Genomic DNA, 25,540 nt, shown 5'->3' on the forward strand with positions numbered 1-25,540 from the left:
GGAGCAATTCCCACTGAACAGTACATAAATTCCCAAGCACTGAAGCCAGTTAGCCAGCACAAATGTATAGAAAAATATAAACTGCTTACTCTTTTGCTGCATACATTTGCAAATATATTTAAATGACAGCTATTCCTTCAATGTTGTTCCTTTTTTGTTCATCATGCAACAGTTCTTCCTCTGAATTTATCATGTGTAATGCAGAACCAGCAATCGAAGCCATGTCCACCTTTCCGGAGCTTAAACATTCAATTCCCAATGCACATGTTCCTGTAGAAATGGCTGTGCTTGTAAGTGGGTGCTGAGGAAACCTCCGGCTGAGACCGTAAATACAGTAAAAGAATGTCACCAGCACACAATGTAAAATGGGGGAGGACTAATGCACATACCAAAGGGAGATGATTAATAAACCTAAGATAAATAGCAGCAGCCACCTAAAAAAATTTTGCACATAAATAACAATATTAAAAAAGGGGGGGGGGTAAGGGGCGCTTACTAAAAATAACTGTTACTAAAAGAAGTGAGCGATAAGATAATTGATGCGATAAAAATAATCAATTCATTATATAACAAATCCAAAACATGCAATGTCCCAGTGCAAAAAGTGAACAAGTGAAAAAAAGAGGAATGAGCAATCTCTAGCCCATATAGGACATGTGGATAATGATCCAATTGATAAATAGATACATGTGCAAAAACAGCAATCAATGTGCAATAAAGTGCAAAATAAAAGTCTACTAAAAAAATCCACATTTCATTAAAAAGAATGTGTAATAAACTCCAAAAAAGGACAGGCAGGCAATCTTCACAAGATCACGGTGATCACTAAAGTGCAGGTGCTGTTTCTTCCAGTGCAGGTGCTCAGAAACAGTTTCCCCCAGTCTCTCACCTTAAACGGCTAAAATAAAAGCCTTTCTGCAATATCTCTTTAAAACGATTACTGCTCTCTACTCATTTCCATCCCAGCTCCTGATTTCACATACACAGCAGGCTTAATAGTTCCTGATATGATCCAATAGCCCACAGAAAAAAAGCTCCAACACTGCCTGCCTCCTCACATCAGCTCAACATAACATAGAGGAGAGAAAGGAGCGCTCCATAGTGCAGTAAGTTAATAACAAGTGGGTTTACTCATTAGCGTTGTAAACATGCAGACTTCCGGTCTCGGCCGCGACCGGAAGTGCGTCACCACGGCTTCCAAGTCCTTAATTGGATCTCCAGAATGGGTCCAAAGCTTTAATCAGCAATCACATTGTTACAGCAGATAGCAAAGTTTTGGCGCTGCGCGGGATTCTTTTATTGCATTCCTAACAAAAGGGTCCTGCCTGGCTCCGAAACTTTGCTATCTGCTGTAAAAATATGATCGCTAATTAAAGCTTTGGACCTGTTCTGGAGATCCATCCATGGTGTGCTGGTGACATTCTTTTGCCTGAGATTTGTCCAGCAGCATTTTGTACAGGGAGGAAATAAGACCCTTCTTGTCCACTGCATTGGCCAAGGAATCAATGAGGAGTGGAATTCAATCCCATGTTGGTTATTTTTGCCTGTACCGATAGAGCGTGTCGTAACTGAAGATGTTGACAAAATCTGCAAGAAGAAATATTAAACTTCCCCTGCAGGTCTTGGATCCAAGATGGTGCTGTGCAAAAAAACTGGTGGAGAAATCATACCCCTTTTTTATAGTACCATGGTCAAACCCAGAAAAGCAAGCTTAATTCCATGAACCTTAATTCCATATTGGAGAATAATAGGAAACACCAGAATAACCAATCTTGTTCATGGTTTTCCATACTTTAATTATCAACTTTAGAGAGGGGTAATTGGATGGGTCCAATTGAGCCAAGAGGTGATATTTTGCCTCCCGGGAAAGTATGATGGTCTGATTTGGGTCATGCAGGCTCTGAACTCCCCACCCTGCTAGGTGTTGCAACTACGCAGCAAGGAAGTATAATTTTGTATGAGGAACTGCTAGGCTCCAACTATCTCTTGGTAATTGCAAAATAGATGAGAAAATTCTGGGGTTCATGCCCCCTTCCATATAAAAATGGGAGTCAATCCTTTTAAACCAGCCATTGATGATCCACACAGGGGAGTTGTGTAGAATGTACAGTAATTATGGAGCCCATATCATTTTGATGAGATTCGTTTGGCCCACCACTGATCAAGGTCATTTGGACCAGGCCTTACTCTTCAGTTGAAACCTGTTCAAAAGGGGTTGTAGGTTGTATTTTAGATAATCTCCTGCCTGTGGTTGAACCCAAACTCCAAGGTATTTAAACAAATCCACCACTTTTATTTGTTGTGCACAGTAAGTCAACAATAATTGTTGGGAATCAATTGAAACTACATTATTTTAATTCAAATTGATTGCTCTTTTGCTGAGAATTGTTTGTGTACTGCTTTTCATCGTGCTCTCAATTTGCTACTTAAGATTCTATGAAGAACAGTCTTATGTTGTGTTTTGCAGGTGCACACAGCTGGTAATAAGCTAGGACGACGTTGTGATATGTGTTCAAATTATGAAAAACAGTTGCAGGGTATTCAAACACAGGAGGCAGAAACAAGAGACCAAGTAAGTCCTTAACCTATAAATTTATGTAGTAAAGCTTTGTCTGATCTTCATGAAGAATCACTCAGTTCTTGCGTAACATATCAAGTAAATGGGCCAATCCATTCAAAAAACAACATTGATGATTCTTTCTCACTCACTGAACGACACAGGAATTCAGAGACTAGTTGGTTATACTGATGTTTATAAGGGGATTGGACAGTTAGTGTAACCAACCCCAACTGCACTCGGCTTCCCTCTTCTTTTTTTTTTTTTACATGGGGTATAGCGCCACCTCCAGGAATACAAAACAAAGCACCCCCTAGGGACAGCCCTGTTAGTGATCCCACCTCATCTGCTATAAGTGTAACACTGAGTTTCTAAAATTATAGGATGATGTTGAGATGAAGGCTGCTGCTATTACACTTCAGACATAGAGATCATCTCTTTTATTGACACGGTTCAAACCGCTTTAAAACTAGAGAATCAGTCTGCAGCTTTTACCAGTGCTGTTACCGGTCTAGGCACCTTTTTAAAAGCCTGAAGAATCAAGAACCTTCCATTGCTCTGACTGTTCCCAGCTTTTCTTGACCCTGACAAAGCTGTTCACAACTCCCAAAGACATGGTGGTCATGTATCTGTTTGAAGAATCCTACGTTAAGAAGTAGGCTATTCCCGCAGTAAATCTGGAAATATTGCATCTTAACAAAGCATTGACAATTCCCATAGAGGATATGCATGTGTTTAAAAATCCCATTGATAATCGATTAAAGACTCTTTCCAAGGCCATATTTTTTCTCAAGTCTGCATTCAGCCTTGGCAGTGATGCTAGTCTGTCAATCTTTGGTAAACTGGACTAAGAGCATGAGAAGTGATCCAGTCTGCTTCCAAGCTGATCCCTTGTGGGGCATTTTAAGCCTGTGTGTCGAGCCCTAAGCTACTGGGTACACAGGCTTCTGGTTGCCCCCCCATATTACGTATTGGTGAACATCGCTTGTGTGGATGCAGGAATCTGTTGGTTTATATTTGTTTTCAATCCGCTGACTGAACAAATAAAAAGTAACCTGTGTACCCAGCTTAACTTCACGTAGATGTTAAGTGCTCATCACATGCCAATTTTGGGTGAAGGGTCTTTCGGGCGGCTCTGTTAACTGCAGGCAACCCCTAATTTCCATTTTGTGTGGGCCAGTTAGTGTTTTCTTGCTGTTTTCCACCCCTCAGATTTTTTTTATCCCATAATCATACTCGCCTAGGTGGATGCAGCATCTGTCCCCCGCCGCGTTTTCACTGAGAACCGGGCCACGAACATCGCAGATGGCTCGGTTCTCTCGCCTCACTGAGCTGCTGCCTGTTGGTCAGCAGCTCTCCTGCTCTGCTCCTCGACTCTCACTGGAGCGTTGATCTGTGGAGGGGCAGGAAGCAGCCGTCTCAGTGGCACGCTGAGAGGCTGAGACTGCTATTGGACCAGGCACCTGGCATATCCAGACTTCCAGAGTCGGAATGATGCGGTGCCTGGACTGATCTTGGTGACGTCAGCAGAGAGCGGACTTCAGACCACTCTCTGCTGAAAAAACTAATTGCATTCCTGTGACCCATAGGAGAAGCCCAGCTGAATGAGCTCAGGCTGGACTTCTCCTTTTAACGAATGAGAGAAAAAATAGGATTTTTGCACTTTAAAATCTATTTGTTGGAGTTTGAGTGACAGGTCCCACCCCTCAGTGTTTATATTCATTCTCATGGTTCTGCTTTAGGTTGGATTCTAACACTCTTCTGGAATGCCAGTGTCAACTAAGTGAATTTGCAAGCTACAGTAATATGTATGCTGATTTGGGGGGGCGCGCTATACTTTTAAACATTATGTAATTAAAAGACCGCTGTGGTTTTGTAAAAATCTTGTACTTGTTTTGTAAACAACTTTTACAGTAATGGTCTTGTTCACAGGTTAAAAAACTGCAAGTAATGCTGAGACAAGCAAATGACCAATCTGATAAAAGCTTAAAAGAAAAGCAGGAACTGGAGGATTATTTAAAGCAAAATTCTGACGAAACTGCTAAACAGGTATACATTTTATATATTTTTCCAAAGCCATCTATTGCTCCATGCTAACAGATTATACCCATCTCTAGTAGTATCTATAGTAAATCATGTTTGATTTCATTTTGGGTGTTATCTCTGTGTTTTTTCCCAAAGATCTGAGCTAGTGGTGTTTATTTATTGATTTGCCTTGTCTCATGCTTCTCTCTACCAATTAATTGGCTTTTTTATTAAAATTATTTAACTAAAATAACTTTTGCTAACGTTGGCTAATTAAGTAGTATGGACTCTTGCACAGTACTAGTTGGGTATACAACATTCTACAGAATTATGGGAGCTCCATCTTACAAATGGGAAGTATGTAGCAGCTCAGCAATGAGAATTGCCAAATTTTATTCTGAATTTTGGGTATACAGAAGTACATTTCTGTAAACTGAAGCACAACACTTGCATTGTTCAGGGAATGTTGATGCTTAACTGAAAAAATTATAAAATAGGCAGTCAGAGCTGAATTGATTGATTAATTTTCAAATATACTGTATATACAAGGTTATGGTAGACTTTAACTTTCACACAGATTATATGCCAATTTTTGTTTTTCTTTCACCAAGGAAATGTAGCAGAATACATTTTGGCCTACATCTATAAAAAAATAATAAAAAAATATGTATTTGCAAAGATTTATAACATTAACTAAAAAAATGTTTGGGTTTTTATGGGGTTTTTCAAAATGTTTGCCCAGTTTTCTTTTATATGGTAACAATATAACGTAACAGTGATTCAATATCCCCAAATAGAAAACTCTATCTAAAAATGATAACCATGTTGTTATGGATGCTGTGTTGCATGACTGAGCAATTGTTACTTTGTCAGAGCGAAGTGTGACAGCACTGGAAACTGACAAATGCCTGGGACAGGAATTGGGTGAAACCGGCCAGTATCAATTGTTTTATAAACACCTTGGAGGTTTCAATGGGAACCTGTATCAAGAGAAGTATAGGGACTGTATTGCTGAACTGCCTGCAAAAATGTTGCCAGTCACTGAGTCAGAACAAGCATACACAGAGCACAGTCCAAACTCCTGATCTACATACTGGTTTTGAGTTGGTAATTAAAGTAATTTATTGCATCAACTTTGCAGCAGAGTTACTAGAACTTTTAAAATGAGAGTGACAATCTACTTGGTTATCTTAGTTCAGGCTTCTTTAAATATTTATTGGCTGGTATGCAGGGTGACCAAACGGAAGGAAGGTAAAGTTTAATTATTTTTTTTTGCCCTTTTGATGTTCCATACAGTAGTCCTTAATAGATATGCTTCTGTTGGTAAATATGTTCTGACAAAACGTATTCAATGAAAATGTTTTTTTTTTTCTGTTAGATAACTGCCCTAACACTGCGAGCTCAGGATTCAGAAGTGTTGCTCTCTGAAATTCAGCAAACTTTCTCTCTAGCAAAAAGAAGTGTTGAAGAACAGATGGTAATCTCATTTATCCTTTTCTTCATTCAGTATAGAGTAGAATCAAATATGACAGAGAGTTGGCCATGGTCTTATTCATAACCTTTTAGACTTAAAATGAACCTGTTCTTTGGCATACAGGGCAAAGCAACATGTTTACTTTAATGCTACCCCCCTTGCAGCTCTATCCTACTATCCTTCCAACATGAGGACATTGGTGTTTGTCATTTGTCACTCTGCATTTATTTCACAGAACACCCAATGTCAGCCACTGTAAGCTACCTGCTGGTTGCCTTATATTGATGTTGCTGTTATTTTCATCAACATTATTATTAATAGGGTTGCAGTGGATTTATAATTTTTGTTAATGGAAAACTACATAGTGTGTTTAATATAAATGTGAATTAGTACCTGTCTCACAATGCTGTCTTTAGGCAGCTTATTTTGTTATGATAAAGTCCTTCAGAAAAGGTACTAATTACATGGTCCTGTGCTTCCAATAGAAAAAAAATCAAGAAGGCAATTTGCGTAGAACCATCATGACGATATACATCCAAGCAATGAAAATAGTAACATCAGAATTTTTTAGTTTTTACATGTTTTGAAAATAGGTACTCTATAATGATGTGCATTTTTTAGAATAGACCTTCTTAAACGTTTCTAGATAATTGATGTGCTTCTTGTGCTTAGGGCACTCTTACTTCTGATACATGTTGCCATAATTTAAGAAGCTGAAACTATCATGGTACATTGGAGATGAGCACTTTGAGTAGGTTTCCCCTAATACAGTTTTGTCTGTCAATTTCAGGCTGTGCTGACACAGTCACGGGAGCAAGTCTCTGAAGAGTTGACCAGACTACAGAAGGACAATGAAAGTCTTCAAGGAAAACATGGCTTGCACGTGTCGCTACAGCAGGCAGAAAATTTCATTCTTCCGGAAACGGTTGAGGTATATTTCTATCTTCAGACAAATCGTTTTTGCTACTTCCTCTACATTATGCATTTATGTGTGGATATATTGTAGTTGATGCCACAAAAATCATGAGCTGTATTTCTGTGAGCTTATAAAGAGCATTTTACTTGATACGGCTAGTCTCCTACAGGTGTGTTTACCAACATGATACATTTAACGGGTATTGGTAATAGGGAGGTTAGAATTACACCACACGTCTCATACCTTGCCATATTTTTGAGGGCACCCCCTATGTTCATATAGGACTTTCATGCAAGGTAAAATTTGATTAACTGCGTTAAACCATTATAAGAATAGATGGAGAGGGTTGTTGCATCCCTTTTAATGGCAATTTGCTTTCGACCTAGAAACAGAATCTCATGCAAAAATGTCCTGGTATGAGCTTTGTTTTATGGAACAATCTGACTATTTACCTGCTAGGTCATCTGCGTATTGTAAATTTGCATGATCCATGTGAGGATAAAAGTGAAAGGAAGCCTATAGTTTTAATGTAAATCGCGTCTACCAAGAAGACATGCCATGATTGTCTTGAAGGAAATAAAACCCATTACTTGATGCATTCTTTTAGTTGGCCAGAAGCCCCAATATGCACCTTAGTGTCAGTTTTGCTGTTGAACTTTTACTTTTTTTTTCTTTATCTAGTTTGTTTAAAAGAAAAAAGAATATCATGCATGTTAAACATTCTTTACTTAGACCAAGAGGAATGGTCTGGGTAAATCGTAATGAAGGTGTTTTATGCAGCCATTCATCTTTGGACTTAATTTCAGAAGAATTTTATTGGCTTCATTGTTATTGCTCTTAATTGGCTGCCTCTATTTATTCCTAGGAACTGAATGAATTAGTTCTGAAATATAGGGAAGATATTATAAGTGTCCGGACTGCATCAGACCACCTTGAAGAAAAACTGAAAGCTGAAATTTTATTCTTAAAGGAGCAAATTCAAGCAGAACAATGTCAGAAAGAAAATCTAGAAGAAACCCTACAGATTGAAATAGAAAATTGTAAAGAGGAGATAGGTAAGACTTCCAGCTCTTGGACCAATAAGATTTAATTGGCAAATAGAAGAGAGCGCGAGTGATGAGGTTTATATTTTGGTTGAAATTTTATCTTCTTTGCACTCATTTCTCACTCTCTCATTATTGCTAACCGGTAAATAAAGTATTTGTGAACCTAAAATGTCATTTACATCACGACAATATTGGTTAAGCATGTCATTTAAGCAGATCACTGCTGCGTTCTCTCCTCATGTCCTGCTCCAGGTGCTGTGGGCAGATCCTAAAATTGGCACTCATCAGCTTACGCCAACATCACATTTCTCAAGAGCTCTTTAGCTCCATAGAGACAGTCAAAAGTGACATTAGGCTGTAGACAGGGATAAAGGGATGACTGGCAGCCATTGACACTCCTTGCCTACAGCCCTGTGAGGCAATCCTGGTTTTATGAGGATAGGTGGTTGGGGATGTAGGCAAAGATGCGGGCTGGAAAGCAATACACATTAAGTGCTAGTTCACATCAGATGCAGTTCCGTGCGCTTTTTTTTTCTGCACTTAATCCTAGTTCACTAACAATGCATGCACAGTGTTTTCCATGTATTCCAATGGCTCTAGTTCACTCAAGTGCAGTCATTTCCAGTCCGTTTCTGTGCAGAAAAAAAAAAGTAGAGCATGCTGCATTTTTTTCTGCACAGAACTGTACTGGAACATAGCAAATTGTATAAAACACGCACTGGAACTATGTATGGTGTGAACTTTAAGCAAAAACTAATCTGGAACGTATCCGGAGTGCATTTTTGTGGTGTGAACTGGCCGTAAAAATGCATGCACAGTGTTTTCCATGTATTCCAATAGCTCTAGTTCACACCAGTGCAGTCGGTTTTAGTGAGTTTCCGGTCAGTTTCTGCACCAGAAACTGACCTGGAACTGACTCCATTGGTGTGAACTAGAGCCATTGGAATACATGGGAAAACACTGTGCATGCATTTTTAGTGCAGAAAAAAAGCGCACGGAACTGCATCTGGTGTAAACTGGCCCTAAAGGTGGGTGGAGAAGTATTCACTTTGGAGTGTCTTGGACACTGTATGGTGTCCTGTACAATAATACATTGAAAAGTAGGGCTGGGCAAGGGGCATGGAACTAAACTGACCACAGAAAATGCAATGAATCCGAGAGGGAATGAAAACTGACCACACCAGCACAGTTCTGCTTCCGTGCTTGGCATGGTCAGGTTGGTACAGCAAAGAGAAAACTAGGAATACAAATATAACCGGTTACAGTTGTACACACCCTTATAAAAGCACAGACACTTGAATACATTTGAAATTTTGACCAACATAAAATTGTAAGAAAACATTTTTAATTTCAGATTCAGTAGGTGTACATAATTCTGAAGGTATGCTTTTATTTAATACAGGACTGTGTACTTGGCACAATTTTGTAACACCTAGTACACACTTAAAGTGGTTGTAAACCCTTTTGTGTGACATTTGCCTACAGGTAAGCCTAGAATAAGGCTTGCCTATAGGTAGTGGAAATATGTCCTAAATGTGTGCTGTTTAGGAGATAATTCCCTTGTAGTGTGCCGATGAGGTCATAGGCGCATGCGCTGTGAAGAAACTAACCTCCGGACTGTTTCTTCACTCGCAAGTGTCGTGACTGTCGACTCCCTCGCGCATGTGTGGGAATGACATCACGCGCCTCCGGCTAGTCACAGAGCCAGAATCCGCGGCCCTGGAAGGAAGAGGGGTGAAGTGGCCTGCACAGGGGACGGCGTGTGCTTCGTTTGCAGGAAAGTGTCACATAATGGTCTAGTATGCGATACATACTAGCCCCTTATGCTTTTAATTTACAGGGAGCAAAAGAGGGAAGTAAAACCCATCAGGGTTTACTTCCTCTTAACACTTACAGCACAATAAGGGTCCATTCTCATGGGGTGGACTCTGCCTGCGATCCACTTGCTCAGCAGGGGATTCGTCCACTCATCCCTGCTGAGCAGGTGAGTGACAGGTCCTTGTTCTTCTCTGCACAGCCCACTCTCGTCTCTGGGCGGTCAGATCTAAATGGACCGCCTGTCCATTTACACCTGACTGTCATCCAATCGGACTACTGGACGAAGGGGGAAAAGATCCCCATTAGTCTGTTTTGATCAGATTGGATGTAGGTGGGTGTAAACCGAAACATGTCTGTTTGTTTAAACACGCCACTCCATAGAGGAGAATTGTGCTTCCGATCAGAAAAACAAACTTTTATGTGAAATGGGCCCAACAGTTACACTGTTACTGTGTAACACTTCGCACTATTGATACAGGCTTCAAGTAATTTTCCAGAATCCCTTCGAAAGATTTAGATTTAGATTTACCTACCATGCAATATATTTGCAAATATATACTTACTTATTAAAGGGCCCATTTACACCAGCATTCCCTGCGCTTATCCTGCGCCACATTCAAAATGCAACTTGCGATCTGCAGCAGGTGTCAATGCAATGCTAACAGCACCCCAAATGCATGTTGAAAATGCAATTGCAGTGCAATTTTTAAAGTAATGCATGCACTACTTTTGGTGGTGTACAGTGCAGTGTTTCTGCCCATTCATGAAAACACATTTGCTCAAATTGCACATGAAAGCAAGCATGTTCCTTTGCCATTCCTGATGTGAACAGATCCTATTCTATGCCTGTGCTGTGAAAACACTTTGGGGTTGATTTTACTAAAACTGGAGAGTGCAAAATCTGGTGTAGCTACGCATGGTAGCCAATCCGCTTCTAACTTCAGCTTGTTAAGCTTTGACAAAAAAAATCTGGAAGCTGATTGGTTCCTATACAAAGCTGCACCAGATATTGCACTCTTCAATTTTAATAAATCAACCCCTTTTGTGTAGTAATATTCACTTTGTAGCACTGCTGTGAAAGGCAGCAACTCGAAACATAGAAAAGTACAATTTACCAGGTATAGCGGATTAGTAGAGTTACTTTGTAGAAGCAGATCTTGCCAGGGTGACTGCCAGTGGCGGCTGGTGGTTTTTTTGTTTTCTTTTCTGTGAGGTGGCAAACAACCCCCAGGAGCCTATGGGCAGCGTTCATCGGCTCCTGTGTGTCCTCTGCATCACAGCGGCTCTCGCCTCTGGCTCTAATCGGTGCTTCCAAAAAACTGCCCCTCCGCATTGGAATCCATGCATCCATGCAAGGGGCCGGACACATGGATGGGGGAGGCGGCGATGAATAGGGGGGTGGTGCACGTCCACCCTTAATGGATGGGCCCTGGTGACTGCCTACAAGAAGATGACGACTCGGAGACAGTGCTGTACTCAACTGTTTATCTTCTGAATCCTTTTCTATTTGATCTTTCTTCTGGTGCTCTGGTAGCTTACGTGATGACCCTTCACCAGTAAATGTCTTCTTGGTTTGTGCTGGGGAATACCAAAAATAAAAGCATAGCAAACAAAATATTGAGATCGATTCATCTTTAGGTTGCCCTATTTTGGTGTTTCTTTTCGTTCCGCACATAACTCAAGAAAACTGATAGAGATTGTCACTAATATAAAGTAAGTCTCTTTACACTTTTATTTTCCTCCTTTTCTTGACACTTTATGTACTTTCTTTTGTCCCTTCTTCCTCCTGTCTCATCACTTTGCAGACATCTTAGAAGGTAGGATTTACTTGTCTGTTTTATGTCTGTGTTGTAGGTTTTATGTTGGTTCATGTGTTCATCATTCATAATCATGTCTTAGAAGATGAGATACATTGTTGTATACAATAATTCCCTGAGGTTATGTCTTTGTCATACAGTAAGTCATAGAAAAATGATTGCCAACTAACTTTAAACCATTTCCTGTTCTCTGCTGCAAATCCAAGGAGTATTAGAGCATCCCACCTCTCTAAGAACAGCATTACTCTCTTGTGCTATCAAAGGAGGATTCTTTTGAACAAATAAAAGACCATGCGTATGGACAGCGCTTAACAAACCAGTCAAAGAATGACATGAAAAACCTAATGGGGTCAGTCTTTTTGACCAGCCATTGTCATTTTTTTTTTTTTTTTACTGAACACATCTGAATCACTGATTTGTTTGTGGAAGGTTTGGTGTATTTATTTTTATTTTTTTAAAGAGGATTTAAAAAAAAGTGGTATGCCAGTCCCTGTTTCCAAAGACAATTGTACAAGCAGAAATACAAATACACTTTGGGGTCAGTTTGGTCATTAGTTAACCACTTCCGGACCGCCGCATGTACATTTACGTTGGCAGAATGGCACGGACAGGCACATCAACGTACCTGTACGTGCCTGCCTAGACGTGGGTCGGGGGTCCGATCGGGACCCCCCCCCCCCCGGTACTTGCGGCGGTCAGATTCCCTCGGGAAGCGATCCGGGACGACGGCGCGGCTATTCGTTTATAGCCGCTCCGTCGCGATCGCTCCCCGGAGCTGAAGAACGGGGAGAGCCGTATGTAAACACGGCTTCCCCGTGCTTCACTGTGGCGGCGTATAGATCGAGTGATCCCTTTTATAGGGAGACTCGATCGATGACGTCAGTCCTACAGCCACACCCCCCTACTGTTGTAAACGCACACTGTAAACACTAACTCCTACAGCGCCACCTGTGGTTAACTCCTAAACGGCAACTGTTATTTTCACAATAAACAATGCAATTTAAATGCATTTTTTGCTGTGAAAATGACAATGTTCCCAAAAATGTGTCAAAATTGTCCAAAGTGTCCGCCATAATGTCGCAGTCACGAAAAAAATCGCTGATCCCCGCCATTAGTAGTAAAAAAAAAAAAAATAATTAATAAAAATGCAATAAAACTATCCCCTATTTTGTAAACGCTATAAATTTTGCGCAAACCAATCGATAAACACTTATTGCGGGTTTTTTTACCAAAAATAGGTAGAAGAATACGTATCGGCCTAAATTGAGGAAAACATTTTTTTTTAGATATGTTTTTGGGGGATATTTATTATAGCAAAAAGTAAAAAATATTGAATTTTTTTCAAAATCGTCGCTATATTTTTGTTTATAGCGCAAAAAATACAAACCACAGAGGTGATCAAATACCACCAAAAGAAAGCTCTATTTGTGGGGGAAAGGACGGCAATTTTGTTTGGGAGCCACGTCGCACGACCGCGCTATTGTCTGTTAAAGCGACGCAGTGCCGAATTGTAAAAACCCCTTTGGTCATTTAGCAGCATATTGGTCCGGTCCTTAAGTGGTTAAAACTGCAGTCTTTTTTTATTTCTGAACTTTGAGCAGCTGTTGGAGTAAACACCTAGTATATATAAACTCTTTACAGATAAATTCCATTAATCGAAAATAGGACCAAGCTCTACAAAGCATGAATTGCTGCATTTGATAGGATTTTATTACTGATCTTTTTAATATTGTACCCATTTTATTTAATTTTTTTAACTATATAGGTCTCTGTAGCTTTTCAAGTTGCTATGCCATTGTTTTGTTTGATAAATGTATAATGTTTTACATTGTAAACTTTCAGGTGTCAGGTGTATTGATAGCTGTATTGTGTGACCTTTTTTTTACAAATCTTTTTTTTTTTAGCATCAGTCTCAAGTTTAAAAGTTGAGCTGGACAGAATAAAAGCAGAAAAAGAGCAGGTATGAATAAGTTATTTTGTTTCATTTCAGGAAGTTGTTTAAAGTGTTGGTAAAAAAGAACTGGGGCCCCTGCAGATTTAAGTCATTATGTACTAGTATACACTGCATACTAGCACATTATAAACAGACTCGCCTGCACACAGAGCCCTCCACCGCAGCTTTGTAACAGCTCCCATGCGCTTCCATCTTCACTCGGTCTGTCTTCCCGGTTCACGGGCTCCGGCTGTATGAGTGGCCAGGGCTGTGATGACTTCACTCTCGCATGGGAGCCCTGGCACGGAGCTTTGAAGGTACGGCACAGGTATGCCATCCCTTCAGAGCGCATGCGTCGGCGACGTCAGTGGCTGCATCTCATGTGACTATCCCCTAAATAGTGCAAGCTTGTGAGATATTCACTGTACTGACAGGCAAGCCCTATTATTGGCTTACCTAAGACAATAAAAGCGCCTAGAGACGATTCAGTTCGCATGTGTAGCGCTATACAAGTCATTCATTCATACCTGTAGGTACAAGTTATAAAGTGGACTTCCACCATAATGGTAAAAAAAGTTGTAATTTTCACTAGAATACATTCGTTTTTGTGGGGGTTGCAACTTTAGTTTAAGGTAATACTTATCTAACCTTCAAAATGTTTCTCTTTTAAGGATAATTCTCCACAGTGCATGCTTATGGACTATTATGATTATGTATCCACCAAAAAACTGTAAAGCCCTGTACACACGATCGGTTTGTCCGATGAAAACAGACCGATGGACTGTTTTCATCAGACAAACCGATCGTGTGTGGGCCCCATCGGTTTGATTTCCATCGTTGAAAAAAAAAAGAACATGTTTTAAATTTTTCCTATGGATAAAAAAACAATAGAAAAATCCGATCGTCTGTGTGGAACTCCATCGGTCAAAAAAATCCACGCATGCTCAATCAAGTTGACGCATGCTTGGAAGCATTGAACTTCATTTTTTTTTGGCTCGTCATAGTGTTGTACGTCACCGCATTTGGACACGATCGGATTTTTGACTGATGAAAGTCGGCTTCATCGGATATCCGACGAAAAAATCCATCGGATTAGATTCCATCAGCTATCCGATCGTGTGTACGAGGCTTAATAGGCTTGTATGGTTCCTGCCTTTTATAAGTCACGTTGAATATTTATTTCTCTATTGTTCTTAGAAGGGCACAACTTTATAGGTATTAAGCAATTGGGGGTTATGAGAAATGGGCTTTCGGCACATAGAAAACCGAAGGCCAGTCTCCTAGAGGCTACAACTTTTTTCCAGTCAGCCAAGGAGTGCATGTTTTCCATGTTCATTAGATATACTGGTCCCCTCTCTGCGACGGTACGGCAATATTGTTAGTGGCTAGCCAACTTTTGTTGTAATGAATATTGTCCATTTTGCACACTTAGCTCTATGTGTGGAGCTTCTACAGTGGCTGTTTTTTACTTCCTGGTCAGACGTGTGCAGGTATAAATTTCCTTTTTCTATAGTTGTTTGCTTTGTGTATATTGTACATAATAGGCGGTTTGTGTGGCCCTCTTTTTTTCCTTTTTTCGTTTCTAATTGAGCTTGTGCTTTTTTTTTTTTTTTTTTTTTTTTTCTTCTTCTTCTTCTTCTTCTTCTTTTATCAATGGTTAGACAGTGTTAAGCCCATACCACCAGTTCAAACTTCCTGCTACTTTCTCCTATGCGCTGGGAGTCTGCTGATGTAGCTTTTGGGTGTGCGTGCACTCTGCCTTGTGGTTTCTCATTCTGCATTCTGAAAGTTTTTCTCCTTGTGCACAATCACTACTTCTGCTTTTTTTCTAGATTGCAGCAGTTTTTTCTCAGTCAGCACTCTCACCTCATGCCTTTTTTCTAAGCACATTTTCTGACAATAGAACCCAGTACGGTAGTGACAAGTGGACACAGAGCTATTATTGATGGTTCACCCCCTGACACTCCCATGACATGTCAAGAACCAAATGGGAGGGCATGTACCCTGTGGTTTCGAGCAAATCCTTCAGCGAAGACATTTTTTGCACTATGTGCAAGGTTAAGCTTGACACTGGAAATAAATTTGCCTTTTGGACTTCTTACAGATCTCAGGTCGAAATTGCCTACACCGGTAGCTATTTTTGATGCTTCCCCTCTCTCTAAGTTTTATGTCACAATGTACAGTATAAGATTTCCTGTCATCTGTGCCCAGTCTTGCCAGACAGAGTTAATCCAGCTCTGAGCAATCCTCTTTTATTGTTCAGTGAAATAAAATGGACTTACAGAGATAAACCTTAGTCCGTTCCGCCCCCTTGCTGTGAATGACAGGTAATTTGCATATCTCATGCACTAGCCTGAAGAAGGGCATTATTCTTTTATTCCCATCCCCACTCCTTTTCTGAAGTCATGGTTTACTTTTCTGGATTTTGACTGGATGTTGGTGATCATAGCAGAATTTGCAGGAATATGCAGGAAAAAAATGCATGCTGACAAGGGGAGTGTAGAGGAGGGCGGGGAGTCTACTGACATCACGACTCCACCCACAAGCTCCAGACAACAGATCCACCCACAGAATTTGCAGTTTTTCAGTTCTTATAACAGACCGAGGGGAGACATTTGACAGGTAAGGATACATGCAGGAGGCATGCATATCCTTATAGATCAGCACTATGGCAGTAGTTTAGAAAGGATGAAAGTGAGTTTACATCCACTTTAAGAGTTAATTCCTCTTCTCTACATCAGAAGTATTTTCTTTTGTTATGCAAGGTTTTATATCAGTTAGTGCAACTTGTTGCTCCTGCTGTTTGCAAGGCATTAAAATGTCCACTGTTGAATCTCCCAGCATTTTCAACTCGGATACCTAACAGAGAACACATCAGATGTAGACAATCCTCTCTAGAGGAGGATGAGATCTCACCAGCTGAATTTTAGTTAACTGTTTTACCAAAACAAGAAAACTGTCACTTCTATAATCAAGGTTGTGCGTTTAACTTTAAAACGAGAGGCTTTCACCAACAAAAATGTCTCGCCTCAGTTGCTGTAAAGCCGTGGTTCTCAACCCTGTCCTTGGGACCCACCAACAGGCCAGATTTTAAGTGTTACCTTGGGGAGATGCAGACTAGAATACTGCAATCGCTGAGCAGCAAATGATATCACCTGTGATGTATTTCAGTTATCTTGCAAACCTGGCCTGTTAGTGGGTCCTGAGGACGGGAGTTGAGAACCACTGTCACTAAACATCCTGCCAGGTTGTTTTTGCTCATTCCATATTCTGTGACTTTAATAACAATGTTTGGAAACGCCCAAACATTATCTTGCTCTTTAAAGGATTTTTTTCACAAAATGGACTATGGACCATCCAGTGTCTCACCCTATCGAATGAAAGACCCTCTGTCCTCTAAAGTTGTGCTAACACTTCACTGTTTTATTCTAATTACATTTGCATATATGCCAGTTAAGCATAGGACATAAAATGTATGCTTTAGAAAATGTCCAGAAACACTTTCAACTTTGCTTTTCGAGATGGCTATGACTAAGCATTGTATAACAATGTGAAACGCGTCAGCTATATTATCCCGCCGTTTGCTGTTTCTCTGTGCAGTGGCTTTTTACTGGATTAAAGGCTTTTATTGTTTTTTACGTTTATCGGAGTGCGGCTGTCCATACCTTTTTGCTTCCATTTATGCAGTTCCAAGTGTACTTTCAGTGCAATTTCAAGTGTAGTTTGCACTTGTAGTGCAAAGTGGATTTGCCTTTCGTAAACGACCCCCCATGTGTTCTAACCCGACCATCATGAGTCGGCTGTCTGTCCCGTCTATTCTTTTTCAATATCCTCTTGCATTCACTGATTTTTACTTGCATTCAAGGTGATGCTCATGCTTTCTTTGGGATGATTCCTTGACTTGTTATTCCAAAAGGTAGTCTTTATTTCTGCTAGAAGGGTCTCCAAGTTATCAGCATTATGCTGTAAGGAGCTATTGTTTTTTTTTTTATAAAGGCAAGGTTGTTTTTAGGCCCAGGATCTTTTTACCCATAATGGTCTCTGCTTTTTTTTGTTATTGATCAAGTTTAGCACATAGGCAGCAGGCTGCTGAACATAATGGCATAGAATACCAGCCTGCAAATGCCAACACACAAAACACAGAAAATCATGTAATGGTCTCTGCTTTTCAGTGAGGATATTACGTTACCAGGGGAGGGCTGGCAGCCTTCGGCCTGGGGGGCAAGTCCAGTCAAGTGGCCCATTGGTGGTTCAAGTGGCCCATTGAACCACCGAATCAGCTCACCATTCATTTATCCATGTGATCCGCTGTGTCCAATCATGGATCACAAGTGTCGTTTATCGCCTCTCCTTGCCTCACACTGACAGAGTGTGAGGAGAGGAGAACCGATCAGTGGCACCTCTTCGCAGGGGAGACCCGTACAGGTGAAAAAGAGCACTGATCATCAGTGCAGCCCCAACAGTGCCCAGCAAGTGATGCCATTCTGTGCCCATCGGAGACACCAATCAGTGCTGCCTTTCAGTGCTTGCCCACCATCAGTGCCACCTATCTGTGCGGCATATTAGTGCCTCCACATCAGTGCCAACTAATCAGTGCCGCCTCATCAGTGAAGGAGAAAAAATTACTTATTTACAAAAAAAATAAAATAATAATTTTTGGTATTTTTTAAAGCAAAAAAAAAAAAAGACGATCAAATGATGGATTGCATGAGGGAATATGTACCAAAGGTTTTTTTTTTTTTTTACATTGGAGGATGAGCAGGTGTATGAAGGGTTTGACTGTTGTATATTTAGGAGGGGTAGGTTGCATGGTGATGGTTGCAACCAGGCTGTAAAGGGTGGTGACAATAAAAGAGGGGAGTACACAGTGTATAATGCAGTGTGTGATGGGTGTATACAAGGTAGGACAGGGTGTGATGGGGGGTCATAGCTGTAAGAAGGTGTGAAGTGTGATGGGTAGTGAGAGGTGCAAGAGTTCTTATGTGAATGGTGTATGCAGAGTATAGTAGGGTGGGATCTGTGGTGAGAGGTGTTGGTAGTGTGGGGTGTGATTGGTGTATGCAGAGTATAATGGGGAGTGTTGGGTGTAGGGTTGCCACCTCATGCCTTTAAACCCAAACACACATGAATTACACAGGTTCTGTGGCTGATTAAGGTGGTAATTAAACTCACTTGGTGCCTTATCTGCATCAAATTAGACTCGGAACCTGTGTAATTAACATGTGTTCGGGTTTAAGGGGATGACGTGGCAACCCTAGATGGGTGGTGTCAGGGCTCTGCAGGGAGTGGATAGCTGTGCATTAGTCGTCTGTAGTTGAGCAGGTGTAATGGATATGTGCAGGGTATGAGGAGTACACACAGGGTATGGTGACTAGGGATGAACTCCGGTGTGTTCACACACTCCACGTGCAGAGCCCACCAGGAAGTGTGCACGGCGCTGCGCTAATCACAGGCAGGGAGACATTTCCCGATCTCTGCAGCCGAGCATCGGGATAATGTCTCCCTGCCTGTGATTAGCGCAGCGCGGTGCCAACTTCCTGGCGGACTCTGCACGTGGGCTGTGCGAACACACTGGAGCTCATCCTTAATGGTGACATATAATGCAGTGTACATTGGCCTGAAGGGTAATAGAGAGGTGTGATGATGGTGACCAATGCAGGGTGTATGTGGGTGAATGCAGGATGGGTGAATGCAGGGTGGGTGTATGTGGGTGAATGCAGGGTGGGTGTATGTGGGTGAATGCAGGATGGGTGTATGTGGGTGTATGCAGGATGGGTGAATGCAGGATGGGTGTATGTGGGTGAATGCAGGGTGGGTGTATGTGGGTGAATGCAGGATGGATGAATGCAGGGTGGGTGAGTGCAGGGTGGGTGAATGCGGGATGGGTAAATGTGGGTGAATGCAGGGTGGGTGAATGTGGGTGATTGCAGGATGGGTGTATGTGGGTGAATGCAGGATGGGTGAATGCAGGATGGGTGAATGTGTGTGAACGCAGGATGGGTGAATGTGGGTGAACGCAGGATGGGTGAACGCAGGATGGGTGAATGCAGGGTGGGTGTACGCAGGGTGAATGCAGGATGGGTGAATGTGGGTGAATGCAGGATGGGTGAATGAAGGGTGGGTGAGTGCAGGGTGGGTGAATGTGGGTGTATGCAGGGTGGGTGTATGTGGATTAATGCAGGATGGGTGAATGTGGGTGTACGCAGGGTGGGTGTACGTGGGTGAATGTAGTTGAATGCAGGATGGGTGAATGAAGGGTGGGTGTATGAAGGGTGGGTGTATGCAGAATGGGTGAATGTGGATGAATGCAGGATGGATGAATGTGGGTGAATGCAGGGTGGCCGAATGTGGGTGTACGGAGGGTGGGTGTATGTGGGTGAATGGAGGATGGGTGAGTGCATGTGGCTGAAAGCAGGGTGGGTGAATGCAGGATGGGTGTATGTGGATGAATGTGGGTGTACGCAGGGTGGGTGAATGTGCGTGAATGCAGGGTGGGTGTACGCAGGGTGGGTGTATGTGGATGAATGCAGGATGGGTGAATGTGGGTGTACGCAGGGTGGGTGAATGAAGGTTGGGTGTATGAGGGTGAATGCAGGATGGGTGAGTGCATGTGGCTAAAAGCAGGGTGGGTGAATGCAGGGTGGGTAAATGCAGGGTGGGTGTATGTGTGTGAATGCAGGGTGGGTGGGTGAATGCAGGGTGGGTGGGTAAATGCAGGGTGGGTGGGTGAATGCAGGTTGTGGTAGTAGTTAGGTTACACTTACCAGCTCCTCTGGGGTTGTTCTCTCTATCGACAGCAGCAGCACAGCACATGTCTCTCCCGCAGGTTGCCATCTTCCAGCCCCGTCAGACAGCAGCCTGTCACATGAGTCAAGCAGCCTGAGCCTTCTCCCCAAGAGCCCCGTCCCTGTGTACCATCCGAAGCCCCGCCCACCACGGGTCACATGACACTGACAGCCAATAACGGTGTGATCTCCAGCCATTGAGCGGCGTGCGCGGGACTCGGGAGCAAATCTGTACTGCACTGCAGGGTCCGCGGCCGACGGCATATTCTAATCTGCGCAGTTCAGAGCTGGCAGTACAGCGGCCCTTTTTACAGGGAATCAGAGCGGCCCGGGAGGAAAGTGCCACTTTGCATCCCGGCCCAGCCCGCCCCTGTACGTTACCATTGTTGTGTCTGGAACTGTTCACCCCAAGGAAACAATTTTACACCCATTTCTTTGATTTCCTGTGTTCTTTTTTTTTTTTTTCTCCTTGTTGGACTGGTTCATCTGTTTTGTTTATGTATGCCCATCTCTGTTTGGATTGCTTTTGGTTGCCCCTTGGTTGCTTAGTATCAGTTAAGCTGTGACCCTCAATAGATGATAAAAATAGAATTTTTGTACGCTCCATATTCATGCACAGTCATGGCTGGCTTTGTTCAGTGCTTTTCAACCATACACTTGTGTGTGTGTGTGTGTGTGTGTGTGTGTGTGTGTGTGTAGACTTATCACAGAGGTAAAAGCTGTTGTTTCTGTCAATACAGCTAGAGTCTACCTTACAAGAAAGAACAAAAGCACTGCAGAATATTCAAGAATTCAGAAATTCCTTGGAGGACCAACTTAGAAAAGAGACATCTGGCAAGGTAAGTGCAGCATATTTTTAGAACTCAAAATGTATAACCACAAAAAAATAATCAAAGTGTGTTTCGGGAAAATACAAAAACATGACTTCTTGACCCCAACCAACTTTGTATACTGTAAAACTTGCTGTTAGGGGCAGCTGTATTGACTTCAGCAATAAATGCTAGGCCCCATCAATACCCAAACCCAACTTTGTTCGAGAACCAGACTTTTACAATTTGATAGTGTTTTATAACAAATATGACCACACACGCACTATAAAGCGTCCAATAAATCCTTCCTTAGAGATGCATTGTGGTTAAAATTAGAGCGGATCTGCCAGATTTCTTGTAGTTTTCTCGTTGGGATAGGGTCATGACAAAGATTTTAAGACAACACAGAGAAAAAGGAAAGTGCATACATCTAGCGTAGTGCAGAATCAAAAGTTGCACTCACATTTTATATTGCGCAATCACACCTTGTAAATATCCATGCTGGAAGGCGGGAGGAAATGGATTACTGTCGCTGGAGTAAGCCATGCAGCAAAGATGGTGCCTCTTATTCAAGTCAGATTTACTGGCGATCTGACAAGATGATGTCCGCCTGTAACTCTCAAAACCTGTCTTGCTGGAATCCTGCTCCTCCCTTACCAGCGCTTGCAGCTGCAGTGTATGCGCACTGTCCCACTCCTCTATGCAGAGTGCTGTAGTATGCTTGGAATGGTTCCCAGGGCAACGCGTTTTGGGGACGAGTCCCTCCCTCCTTTCTCAGGCCTTTCAGTGTCCATTTGAAGAGTCCATTTGTATTCACTGGGTTAGGCCCACGTTATAACAAATAGGGTTTCCCCAGGATGAATAATTATCCTTGAGATCCCCAGGAGTCAACATTTTACTTGACTGTACCTATAACAACATTTAGCAGAACTTTTTTTGAGCACACAGCACCAGTCAAATAGTTTTCCTCTAAATAAGAATAACATACTGTATGTCCTGGATGTATAAATTGAACAGCGCTGGTTTGTGTGTTAATTTTGTAATATGTAGACCTCCATGCCCATTCCAGAGCTGTTGGTGACTACTAATTCCCTTTTATTTCTTTATTCTCTTTTTGTTTGTTTTAAACCACTGTATGACATATGTTGAAATCTAATAAAAATTGTCAATTATTAAAAAAATCACCCTAAAAAAGGAAATATCTTGCAAACTGGCAAGCTGTGATCTCTAATTCCAATTGGCAGATTTCTGCTCATCTGCTGATATTTGGCGCAAAGTAGTAGTAACATAAGATACCGCGCTGGTTTCCTTAACCAGTTTAATAGGTAAGGTAATGTTTCCAACACATCAGTATGTGCCTCTGTAAAAGCTACCGGTCTGTTCCTGGCCTTTTGCATGGTGTAACAAGTTACAATCACCAACCAGCAGCCAATAGAACCCAATATCTTGGAGCCATACTGCTAAAGTTTTCCTGGCCCATGAATACTTTGCGACTAGCTTGCCAGTTTGCATGATTGTTTGCTGCTGTGTTCTTCTGTAACTCGTTGCTTGCAAAGGGACTTGCTGCCTGTATGTGTTGTCTTTATCAGCTGGGTCATTTTGTGCTTCGCTTGCACTCCTATTTGTACTAATCCTGCACAATGGATTCGCTTGCTCAGCTTATGTGGAAAAGGGGGATTGTTACTAATAAACTGTTCTACATAATATAGGCCCTGTGTAGGCAAGGTCATATAGTGATTGTAAAAAAACGATTTCTCTTTAAAGTCAACTACTGTTTCCTTTTGAATGTCTTGCTAAAAGTATGGTGGGTTTTTTGGTACTTTTCTTACCTGTTATCTTGCAAATTCTGTACTTTTGTTATTGCATTGGCAGGAAAATTAGTTGAGGTGAAACAACTGTTTGGCTGTAATGTTGGAGTATTTGTGAATACTAACCCTAAAGCTCTATTTTCAGACTAGCCTGGAACAGATTTTATTTGAAGAAAAGAACAAGGCACAAAGACTGCAGACCGAGTTGGATGTCAGCGAGCAAGTGCAGAGAGATTTTGTGAAGTTATCCCAAACGTTACAGGTGAATCAAACATCTAGGATAAAGTGTATTGTGTGTGTGTTTTTTTTTTCTTTCTTTTATTGACTAATAAAAGCTGTGAAACTGAAAGTAGCATGACCCAGTCAAAGGTCAGACCACCATCCAAATGAAAAGCATTGACAAACCTTTAAAAGAGTAACAGGTCCCCCTCCAGCCTGACATGGCTAGATGAATAGATTATTTGTACCCAAGATGGTCTAAAATAACAGTAATTTCCACTGAAGGTTATGTTGGTCAATATTGCAGTAGTACAGGACAACAACCTGCGGGTTCAATGAGGCTTTCAATGAGAAAGTACTATGGTACGGTATTGAAGATGAATATTGCAGCAAATGTTGTTTTGTTTGTATTTTATATTTTAAGGAGCTATTCTTATTTTTGGCTGGAGTTCTGCTTTAAAGAATACCTCTGCTTTGGAAATCTAGTAGCAGTCATTGCTGACCTTCCATTCTTGAAATTCAAGTCGTGTTGATTCAGTGGTTTTAGTCGTTGAAGTTACAGACCCCGAAGACATGCACAGATTATTATTATACAAGATTTATATACTGTAGCACCAACAGTTTGCGCAGCGCTTTACAATAATGAAGAGTTATGGATTATTTAAATTTGCATTTTTGTTTGTTTAGTGTCCGTTTCTTAATGAGCACTGAAGCCAAAAACTGCCAAGCAGCTAGAACTTCCAGGAGGTTGTCAACAATGGCAGCCTCTGTATGGCTCCTTGTTAATGTTTCCATTAGGTGTGCTACTAGTACACTTTACATGTAGTCACTTTCTGACTTTTAAACCGAATCCAACTTTGACATTGTGCAACTTCACTTGAAATCCAACAAGCTCAAAGTCACGACTTCAGGTGCAACTTATCTGACATCTGTGCATCTTCATGTATAGGTGTTTGTCTATACAAGTCGCACCTGAAATCGGCATAAATAGTGCAGCAACTTCTTTTTCAAATTGGTGCGGCACCGCAAAGTTGGCATCACACCTATTTCAACAGTTCAATTGCAGACAATAGGGTGCAACTTGCCATGCGATTCGAACCTGTCAAATGACAAGTTGTACCAATGTGAACGGGGGGTTTAGGGCTAACATTGAGGGTACATGTCAGCCCATGTAATTGTTACTTTTAGCCCATGTAATTATTACTTTTTGTTGTCATACATGTCCAGTTGCCTTTTTACGTGTTCCTGTTGTGCAGCCAGACTGTGGCATTAACCATTTCTTTTGGTTGCTGGTTCCTTTTCAGGTGCAGCTGGAGCGCATTCGGCAGACTGAGTCTTTGGAGGTCATCCGAGCCATCCTAAATGACACAAAACTGACAGACATTAATCAGCTTCCTGAAACATGACCTCTCCGTATCACAAGGATCTGAAGCTACAACCGAGTTTTTATTTTTAAAACTCATCTTTCTAGTAACATTTAATTATTATTTAACTCTTCTCCCAGATGAGGGGATGTGGTATGTGAAATGAGAGCACTGTATAAGGGAATAAATCAATGCAGGTTGGAGTCTTGAGAGCAAGGAGGCCAGGAACCTTTCCAGTGGGAACACTAATGAAACAAGTCGCTTTGTCTGACTAAACAGAGCTGTCTCTCCATTAATAAAAAGTCTGTTGTTTTGTCTCTCATCTTATTTTTGGGAAAGCAAAAACAAAATAAAATGCTTTGTAAGTATACTAAGCATATGCAACAGCATGATAGCTGCTGGCTACAGCCTTCTTCTTAACCCGTCCAGTTTGGCTCGTAACCTGTTTTTCTTTTTGTAAGTGTAGTGACGGCCCGCTGTGTCTTTGGCAAGGCAGGTTATGTTTACAAATGAAACTTTGCTGGTGAATGACATACACTCTTTCAGTGCAATAATCCTGATCTCATATTGAACGGTCTTGCTTGTAATAGCAATTGGGGATTTTTGTTTAAGTACACCCCAAAATAAATCAAAAGGCAGCATAGTGAAAGGCAGAAGACACTGTTTGATGGACCCCAATATTTTTTTCAGCAGCATACAATTCCAACATATAAAATAGAAGGAAACATGTTAAAGGTTAGTCTGTGGAGTCCATGGATTGGAAATTGGGCGCTCAAATCCCAGTTTTGCAGTTTAACAGTAAAATGCAGTGAATCCCACCATATTTATTGTTAGACATGAGATCTTTAAGCACAGAACATTCGCAATACACTTTGCTGTACACTCTGTGTTAAAGCATTTAAACCAGAAAAAGAGTAGTGATGTCATCTGTTTAATTGTGCAGTAATATTTTAGTCCTGTAAATTGCAG

At 41.5% G+C, this 25,540-nt stretch overlaps 1 protein-coding gene across 2 annotated transcripts in view; it reads left to right on the plus strand.

Annotated features, from left to right (window-relative positions):
* RABEP1 (rabaptin, RAB GTPase binding effector protein 1) overlaps positions 1–24,888 on the plus strand; it is a 66,861-nt gene extending 41,973 nt beyond the window's left edge. Inside the window, exons 10-19 of one of the 2 annotated variants that reach the window (XM_040336684.1) lie at positions 2,468–2,572; positions 4,490–4,606; positions 5,961–6,059; positions 6,847–6,987; positions 7,838–8,027; positions 11,642–11,653; positions 13,558–13,613; positions 21,112–21,210; positions 23,134–23,250; positions 24,512–24,888. In XM_040336684.1, the coding sequence (XP_040192618.1) occupies positions 2,468–2,572; positions 4,490–4,606; positions 5,961–6,059; positions 6,847–6,987; positions 7,838–8,027; positions 11,642–11,653; positions 13,558–13,613; positions 21,112–21,210; positions 23,134–23,250; positions 24,512–24,613 (1,038 nt within the window). In that variant the 3' untranslated portion in view covers positions 24,614–24,888. The remainder of the gene's footprint in view (positions 1–2,467; positions 2,573–4,489; positions 4,607–5,960; positions 6,060–6,846; positions 6,988–7,837; positions 8,028–11,641; positions 11,654–13,557; positions 13,614–21,111; positions 21,211–23,133; positions 23,251–24,511) is intronic. The other variant, XM_040336685.1, reaches the window with a different exon arrangement.
* Positions 24,889–25,540: the final 652 nt, after the last annotated feature.

Source organism: Rana temporaria, chromosome 2 (assembly GCF_905171775.1).
Source record: "Rana temporaria chromosome 2, aRanTem1.1, whole genome shotgun sequence".
In the NCBI taxonomy this organism is placed as follows: Eukaryota; Metazoa; Chordata; class Amphibia; order Anura; family Ranidae; genus Rana; species Rana temporaria.